The sequence below is a fragment of the Corylus avellana genome, chromosome ca4 (assembly GCF_901000735.1).
Source record: "Corylus avellana chromosome ca4, CavTom2PMs-1.0".
Taxonomy (NCBI): Eukaryota; Viridiplantae; Streptophyta; class Magnoliopsida; order Fagales; family Betulaceae; genus Corylus; species Corylus avellana.
The window spans coordinates 2,789,009-2,798,650 of NC_081544.1; the positions used below are offsets into that span (position 1 = coordinate 2,789,009).

General features: G+C 35.5%; 1 protein-coding gene across 1 annotated transcript; it reads left to right on the forward strand.

The window, feature by feature from the left end:
• The first annotated feature begins 2,360 nt into the window (after positions 1 to 2,360).
• Positions 2,361 to 6,492, forward strand: LOC132177172 (methylthioribose kinase-like). Its single transcript, XM_059589410.1, has 6 exons — positions 2,361 to 2,772; positions 3,965 to 4,274; positions 4,430 to 4,604; positions 4,692 to 4,893; positions 5,892 to 6,106; positions 6,294 to 6,492. Exons 1-6 carry the CDS (start codon positions 2,587 to 2,589, stop codon positions 6,466 to 6,468), a joined length of 1,263 nt encoding a protein of 420 aa, XP_059445393.1. The 5' UTR covers positions 2,361 to 2,586; the 3' UTR covers positions 6,469 to 6,492.
• The last annotated feature ends 3,150 nt before the right edge of the window (positions 6,493 to 9,642 follow it).

Sequence of the window (9,642 nt, forward strand, 5' to 3'; positions counted from 1 at the left end):
TATGCTTACTCTATGGAGCAAGTCTCATTTATGTTAATCGCTTTTATTATGTATGGTGATGTGTGTAAACTTAATAGATATTACTATGTTAATTTAGGTGCCGTCTGTGGCATATATTTGGTACACCTAGTGTGTACATATGTTGTAATGAAAACTATGTTTCTATTTTATTTAATAATATATCACCTCGAGGTATTTCAGTCAGCTCAACTGTGTTGTGTAAGTTATTCCTAGGTCATAGAAAAAGAAAAAAATATACATACTCCGCTGTAAGATTGTATTTTCTAAAGTTGCAGCGTCACGACTTCGATATTTGCTAGTTCAAATATCGGGGCGTTACAGGTAAATAAAATAATCATTTACAGTTTGATACAAGAATAAATAAATAGCATGACATGAAGTAATTTTAGAAGGGGTAGTGAATTTACTTACTTCTAGACTGAAGCTAAAAAGTGGTCTGAATGATCTAGTTGCTCCAATCTGACTAACACTACTAGTATATCTTTCAAACTAATATCTCAAGTCCGTTCTCTCGCGTGTTCTTTCTTTCTTGTAACGCTTTGTCTTGCCCTTTCTCTCTCTGTTTCGTGTAAACACTTTCAGAAAGAAGAAAGACCGAGTAGAAAACGGAAGAAGGAAGAATATGTGGAAGAGAGGATATGAGTGGTGAAAATTGTGAAGGGGAAGAGCTCTATTTATAGGAAAAAAAACAAATACTATTCCGCCTTTCATTTACAATTCTACTTCATTTACTATTTCACCTACCAAATACTATTATACCTACCATTTACTATTTTACCTACCCTATACTATTCTACCTACCAATCTCTAATTACCATTCATACAATATCATAAATTCCTCAAGAATTAACATCATTGCCTAATATGAATATTAATATAATCATAGCATCAAATTAATATTTCTAAAATAAGACTTTCAAAATCTGAGGTGCTACATTAGCGGTTACGGTTAGTAAACCCAATAACCTCTAACAGCTAACCACAAAGCGGTTAGGCGGTTAGCAGTTAATGCGGTTAAGTGGTTAAGCGGTTAACGGTTAGCAGTTATAGCGGGTGGTTTTTAACCGCTCGCATTGACACCCCTACTTTTACAATATCTAATCAACATTTGACACATCATCAATTTAAGAAAAATGCAAAAAATGAAAGTAAGAACAAATACACCGGATCAAAGAACTAAAACACCCCTGACTGTCCAAACCCAGCCGTGGGTCTCACCGGCAATGACCCACCTCAAAAACCGTTTCTAATGCCTCAAAACTCGTTTTTGGATTCAAATTTAAAACCTATAGATGGAAGGTTAACCATTTAAAGATTTTATCGCCCTAAAGGCCGAAAAAGGTGAATCACGGTGCTAGAGGAGGTCACTAATTGCACCGGAGGAGGTGACTCACGGCTAGGTCACGCCAGACCCACTGGCAGAGAAGAAGAGAAAGTGGGAGAGAAGAGAAGAAGAAGAAATAAAATTTTCGGTGAAAATGAACAGGAGAAGAAGAGAGAAGAAGAGAAAGTAGGAGAAAAAGAAAAAATTCAATGTTTTTGCTTCTATTCTATCAGGTGTAACTAGTTAGCTAATGTATACACCTTCTATTGGATACTGCAAAACATCACTTTTGCAGATAGACTTGATAAAAGGTTTTCCCATATGAAATATGCTCTTTTTAAATGGAATGAAGTAGGTAAACCCAATAACAAAACTATGCGGGCTAAGGCCCAAACTGGCCAATACTACGCAGTCAATATCATACTACCTAGTATGGAGTCATGCACCCCAAATTGTACAGGGCAATTGATCATCATGTACCCCAAATATATACTGGTCAACTGGTTATGTAACCCAAACTATATAAGGCAATTGGCCATAACCCAAAATTACACTGGGTAATTGACCATCTACCCTGGATTGGATCTGATTAAATGCCCCAAATTAGATCGAGCAAGTGGACCATGTAATATCACAATTATGAAATCAGGCTCACGCAATATCTGAAGGTGGTAATTTGAAAGGATATATATATATATATATATATATATATGCAGTTTTTTCGGGTAAAGATAAACAACACGCGGCGTGCGTGGCATGCCCGTGCAAAATTTTTTTTTTTTTTTTAAATCAGTTCTCAGTTTTCCCTTATTTTAATGGAGCATTGATTGGGAGCACGCGTCGTGCGTGGCACGCCCACGCACGACACTTTTAAAAAAAAAAAAAAAAAAATTTTGCACGCGGCGTGCATTACCCATTTTAATAAATGAACTTTTGGCCAAAAATATTGGGAACAAAATTACGTGTTTGATTCTCCTTCGGATAATGTTGATGTCTGATGTATCTAGCTTCTCTTTTGTTTTGTGAGGCACAGGTGGTATCCCAAGTCGTTTTCCAAATGGAAAGAAAGACCAAATGTCCAAAGTTATGCCAGGTTCAATGTTGCCGCCGGAGAGTTTTCTTTTCCTCCAAGGTGGGAGCCACCCTCACTGGCCACCACATTTGCTTTCTGACGATTCACGCTTCAAAAACATTGACCACTTTCCTTCTTAAACCCCAAAGTCCCGCACTTTCCTTCTGCAATGGCTTTCTCGGAGTTCAGGCCGCTGGACGAGAAGTCCCTGATTGACTACATAAAGGCCGTGCCTTCCCTCTCCTCTAAGCTTGGCAACAACCTCGATGGCCTCAAGATTAAAGAGGTCGGCGATGGCAACCTCAATTTTGTTTACATCGTCGTCGGTCCGGCCGGTTCTCTCGTCATCAAGCAGGTATCTTTTTTCCCCCAAAAGTTTGCTTGTAGATTATCCGAGCATTTTGTTTGTCATGTTGTGTAAAATATTTATAGACTTATGGTTAATAATATATAGGGTTAATTATACTTAATCCCCTCAACTTTCACTTATTTACACGTAACCTCCCACAAACTACCACCTATCTTACTAAACCTACTTCAACTACCAATTGTTAGCAGAAAAGCCCTCCGTTATCCCAAATTGTTAAAACGGCCATAACGACACCTTGTGGCTGCCGGCCATCATGACAACTACTCTTTAATTTCTTTTAAATATGGAACAAGGAACATCCATTACTGAAAAAAAATAAGCATGTTATTATTATTATTATTATTATTACTTTATTATATTTAGTTAATTTGTGAGAAGTATTGAGTAGAGACTTGTGAGAAGTATTTTGTTCTTTTGAGATTAATGTTGCGGTTTGTTTTGAAAAATATGTTATCGGTGGGGCCACATCTAAAAATCTATTTGGACAACTTCTGTAATTTAGGTTAGATTACCGTGTTAAACGTACAATTTTCACATGATGTGTCAAATATGAGAGCCACGTGTTCTCATTTTATTGGTCTAATGACCACGTGCGACATTGATATGGATTCATATATCCATGTCTTATTAGCATTGATGTGTCTAAGTGACCACGTGGCGTTAACCTCTCCTAGAAATGCGGGAAGGACCATATTTATATATAAAATTCAAACCACATGCACTAATTCTAAAAAGATGCAAATCATAGGGGCTGATTTTTTTGCATCTTTCCCTTTTTTTTAACTAGGCAAATAGAACAAAGTGTACAAATTGTGGTATCCTATCGATCACCAAACTGTCATTAGCCGAGATGTTGTTTTAAAGTCAAGATTCGTTGCAGAAGTTAAATATTTTTAAAAGGATTAAGATGTGTCAACAAGTGGAGATAGTGAATCAATTGAAGTTGCCAGTGATATTGAGCATACTGATCTTTCTAAATCTGAAAATCAAAGAGATGCTAGAGTTATTGTTTTCAAGCTTATTCTTACAGATAATCTGTTTTACGCGACTAAAATATCTCTTACACTCACAATTCTCACACATTATGGGGCTTTGGTGATCCACATTTCACAATCATCAAAAGATGTATCAAGCTTGGTTGCACTATGATTTAATACTTGGTTGTGTAATTCTTCAGGCTATCCCATACATTCGTTGTATAGGGGAATCTTGGCCGTTGACGAAGGAACGAGCATATTTTGAGGCACTGGCACTGAGAGAGCATGGGCGCTTAAGTCCTGAGCATGTGCCTCAAGTTTACTATTTTGATCGTACCATGTCTTTGATTGGCATGCGTTACTTGGAGCCTCCACATATAATCCTGAGAAAAGGGTTGATTGCTGGGATCGAGTACCCCTTGTTGGCTGAACACATCTCAGAATACATGGCAAGGACTCTTTACTTTACATCCCTCCTTTATCGTTCCACCACGGAGCACAAATGTGCTGGTATGTGCATGTGATGATCTATATTTGTTCTTTGCTTGTAATGGTGATTTGTGTTTATATGATTACAAGAATTTTATTGGTTCTCTGCTTGTAATGGTGATTCGTGTTTATATGGTCCCTATATTATAGTCTTAACTCATGCTTGCTCTATGCAGTTGCTGAATTTTGTGGGAACGCAGAGTTATGCAGGCACACTGCGCAGGTTGTTTTTTCTGACCCGTACAAGGTTTCTCAATATAATCATTGGACTTCCCCTTATCTTGATCGTGATGCTGAGGCTGTTCGGGAGGATAATGTTTTGAAGATTGAAGTTGCTGAGTTGAAATCTAAGTATTGTTCTTTCTTTGTTGTTGTTTTCTTTTTATATTGTTTCCACTTCCGGTGTCTTATGATATTGAAGAGTTGGCTTTCCTGTAGGTTTGGTGAGAGAGCACAGGCTCTTATACATGGAGATCTCCACACTAGTTCTGTCATGGTTACTTTTGAGTCAACTCAAGTTATAGATCCAGAATTTGCATTCTATGGGCCTATGGGTTTTGACGTTGGAGCATTTCTTGGAAACTTGATTTTGGCTTTTTTTGCACAAGATGGACATGCTGATCAAGTGAATGACAGAAAGGTTTGTCCTGATTTAATAATTGCCTCTCTGTCTTTGGTTTTACGCTTGTTATTTTCTAACTCCCATTTGTTTCCCTTTGAGATATTTGATGGTGTAATAGCTAATTCCAGTAAAATAATTTACATGTAAGATACTGATTTTTAAATGAATTTTCTCTTCTTGTTTGAAATTTGAAAATTCACCAATTGGTCTCCTCAAAATGTTGGGTAACAGAGGAGGATAAACAGGAACATGGGAAATGATGCTCCTCTTAATAGAGGAGGATATTGTCCATCAACAATTTTATGTTGAAAGAAACAGAGCATATGATGTTATAGCTTTACATCAGTGTAGTGTTTTTCTTGGGAGATATTTTCAAGCCATTCTTGGTTGCATACAGTATTTTATGCCTTTTCAATTATTTCTTCTAAATAGTGTCATTTACCTGCCATATATTTTTTCTTGTTTTCTATGTATTCCATTGCAATTGTAATATATAGTTTTCTTTGTGTTTTCAAATCCATCCGTGCTTTCCTCTATATTTTTATTCCTGCTGGACTATAATCAGGACTGTTGTCTCTGCCTACAAGAATCGTTTTTATTTGAGTGTTGTGTTTTGAAAATCTTACTACTTTTCTAATTAATATACTTCGATATATCTTTAGAAATTCTGTAGCAATTCGATCATTGAATATATATATATGTTCCATGTTAATTTCTTCATCAATATGCAGCTCTGAAGTACCTTTTTATTTGTCCATTATCTTCTGGACATAGTATCTAATATCAACAACAAGAGTTATGTCAGAGAATCACAGAAGAAAATTGCAGAAATACAAAATAAATTTAAGCCAATACTAGTGAAGATAAAAGACATGAGCTTCTTCTTCTTCTTTTGGTGAAGTTCAAGTTCTTTGCATTTTGTTTCTTATGAAACTATCCATTGCTATTTCCTTTTGTGGGAAGCATGACTTATAGGCTTGCTTGGAGGTATATCTGATTTTCACATTATTGTGCAGACATATAAGGAGTGGATTTTGAGGACGATTGAAGAGACTTGGAATCTTTTCCACAAGAAATTCATTGCACTTTGGGATGAACACAAGGATGGTTCTGGTGAGGCTTATCTTCCTTCAATATATAACAATCCTGAGCTTCAGGGGCTTGTGCAAAAGAAATTTATGGAAGATTTGTTCCATGACACCCTTGGATTTGGTGCTGCCAAAATGATAAGGTAGCAAAACAGATTACAGATTCTTATGTTTTACCATATTTTTCTGTTTTCTTTGTGTAAAATTTTGAATTTATTCTTTTCTCTGCTTTTGAATGTTTAACTGTTTGTGCATTTTAATATTAGTAGAGTTGTATTTGATTAAATGGATTATTAATATTCTGCTATATATATCATCCTTGTTTGACAGGAGAATTGTTGGAGTGGTAAATGTTGAGGATTTTGATTCAATCACTGATGCCAGCAAACGAGCAGATTGTGAACGCCGGGCTCTTGAGCTGGCAAAGTTTCTTCTCAAGGAAAGGAGAAAATTCCAGTCCATTACTGAAGTTGTTTCAGCCATTCAAAACCTACATGCCATTTGAATTAAGAAATTTAGATTTAGCTCAGCGGGTTTTTGAATGTATTGTTTTTATTTATTTTTAAATAAGGGTTTATTAATTGGCATTGCCACGTCAGCATGATAAGATAATTAGAAGATAAATTACTCAATTTTTAATTATCCTTGACTATTGGGAGCTAGCTTGTAAAGCTGAAATACTTGTCTTCAGAAAACATGTTGTCATCCCTTGTAATAGATTCACAAATATATCAAATCCAAGATCATATATGTGCCAATAATTTTTTGGAGGAGTCAAGTTCTATAAGTAGTCTAAACAATTTTGCGCCATATATATATAAATTTCCTACCCACTAAGTTGAAGGAATTCCTCTAGTACAGTTTCTAAATGTGTCGCGTGTCCTTTGAGCATGTGAGAAGCACATACTATTGAGAAAAACATATATTTTTTACATGCTAAGAGACTCATAATACTCTTAAAGAGTTGTTTGTATGAAAATTCAAATAACCCAATTTGTTGAAAATTTATGTCCTTACAAAAAAGAAAAAGATAAAAAAAAAAAAAAAAAGGTTCATTATTAACTAAAAATCATATAGTGACCGTTATGGTCCTAAATATCCCACGTGATTTAAGTGTAGTCTTAACCTCTCTCTCTCTCTCTCTCTCTCTATATATATATATATATATAAGCTCTTAAACACCATTCTTTTGAAAAAGGATTTTCAATGGTGAGTTCTATTTGAAATTTGTATCATTTGGTATTAGTCTATTAGAGACGGCAAGTGTTCTAGATACCTTAAATACAATCTTAATTATGTATATATAAGTACTTGGTCATTCTTCTCTTGCAAGCTGCTTTTCAAGGATTATCTATATATACCAGAAACTTGTATTGGTAACCTACATCAATCAAATTCTTTGAAAAAAAAAAAAAAAACCTCATATAAAACACCTCATGGGGTGAGAACTTAGATTAGGTAACCAAACTGACAAATCCTTGGTAGCCAAAGCCAATCTACTGTGAATTACAGGCATTAAATTAAGAAACCAAAATAACACAAGTCAACTTTTTCATATAGTTTTTCCATGAAAGATGGGTGAGGAGGTTGCCTAACAATGGGGAAAACTCACAAGGCCCGTCTTCCTACTTTTTTCCCAACCATAAACCATGCAAGATGGACGTCCATCTCCCTATATAAACCCCATGATGATAGCCTTCATTTCCACCACCATCCAAACCCAAGAGATCAACTTCTCTGCCTTCTTGTGAATTTCCTTCAGTGATGGCGCCCTCTCGCAACTGCTTCATCTTAGCTTTCTTCATTGTCTTCAACTTCTCCAGCATGATCAGCAGCAGCTTGGCCGCTCGTCATCTCTTACAAACGACGCCGGTGGTGCCAACTTTGCCCAAACCAACATTACCGCCTTTGCCTACAATACCAACATTGCCACAGCCAACGCAGCCAACTTTGCCAACGACTCAGCCGGCGCTGCCGACGCTGCCTCCGCTTCCGGGCTTGCCCACCATCCCAACATCAATCCCAAAGTTCACCTTTCCACCGTTTCCAACCATTCCCTCCTTCCCAACTATTCCAACTACAATTCCTTCCATCCCATTCTTCTCACCACCGCCTGCAACCAAGAGCCCTTGAATTATGATCAACAACAGACACCTGCAACCGCATATAGCATAAATGGATTGATCAGTTTGCTGTTGATTTTCTATATATAGATGTTACATATTTATTATCTGTTTCAGTCAAAGTTGTGTGCTTGGTCGTGTGTCAGCAACTTTCTTGTATTGCTGGAATATTTCATTGTATGGAAATTACTTGGTGTTCTTATATATATACTTATATGTAGTTTTACTTCATAATTCTCTCTTATTTATACTGAATGAATAATAAACTTCACTTATCAAGACTAGCACTAGTACCAGCAACTTTTGAGTTTCTACATGTTTTGTACCACTCATATATATGCTCACAGCTTCAGCATATATATGAGTGCATGGTTGGTTTTATTGTCGAAATTTTGCTTAACAAAGAGATGGAAAAGAAGAAGGGATTAAACCAAAAAGAGGTTAACATTCTTAAGAGTGTGTTTGCCCCCACGATTTTGCATGCGGAACACAATTTTTTTAACATAATCACATAAGTTCTCCCTTTTGGGGTGCACTGTAAAAGAATTCACATTTTTAAAGCGCAAAAAGGGTGTGTTTTAAGATTCTAAAATTTTAAAGGCTGAACTCGCAATTTACTAAAAGCTTTACAATGTTTTTAAATATTATGTTTTGAAATAATTATTTTTTTCAAACCGCACGCATAATTTAAAACTGCTAAACCAAAAGAACACTTATAAACTCGAAGTCAAATATAATATAAATTAACTTATTTTAACCACAACTTGAGAATATAGAAACGACAAGATGATGCTTGCATTCGAATAAATACTCCCTAAAATTAGTCACCCTAAATTGGTCTTATCTAAAAAAAAAAAAAAAAAAAAAAATTGAGAGTTACACTTGAGGGTGCCCGAACCATCTTCGATCGGCCGGTTTGGGGTGGTTAAAACCATCTCAAGCCCAAGCGGAGGTGACCAAACTGCCCTAGGGCTATTGGGGGCGACCAAATAGATCGAATAGGGGTGGCTAGAGCCTAGAGCCACCCTTCTTTTTTCAATTTTTTTTAAAAAATTTTTAGGCCTCGTTTGGTTCGCGGAATGTCTAGTCCATTGAAAAATGATTAGCTACTACTGGGAATAGAAGAATGTGGAATAGATTAGCTATTCTTATTCCTTTGTTTGGTTATAACGCTGGAATAGACTAGCTAATCATATTCCTTCGTTTGGTACAATGCAATATGTTGGTGAATAGAATCATATTGTGATCAAATTTTCTAAAATACCCTTATAATACAAATACAATTTATATTATTAAGGACTTTCATTTTTTTTTTTTAAAACATAAACAACTTTACTATAATTTATTTTTCTTTTTTGTTTTTAATTATGTCAGGTATGTGGCCTTTTTTTTTTTTTTTGCAATTATGCTACAAAATTATTTATATAAAAAAAAAATATAGTTGGAGAATGTACAGAGAATCAAAAGAAATAAAAAAAATAGATTATATATTTGTATTTTATAAAAACCTTGCAGATTATGTTTCTCCGTCAAATAAAAAAAAAAACTGAGAAAAA

Excerpts from the sequence above, each read along its gene's own strand:
- LOC132177172 (XM_059589410.1), top strand. The coding sequence starts at position 2,587 with ATGGCTTTCTCGGAGTTCAGGCCGCTGGACGAGAAGTCCCTGATTGAC. Across the intron at positions 4,275-4,429 it reads CACGGAGCACAAATGTGCTG|TTGCTGAATTTTGTGGGAAC; the intron begins GTATGTGCATGT and ends TGCTCTATGCAG. Across the intron at positions 6,107-6,293 it reads GGTGCTGCCAAAATGATAAG|GAGAATTGTTGGAGTGGTAA; the intron begins GTAGCAAAACAG and ends CTTGTTTGACAG.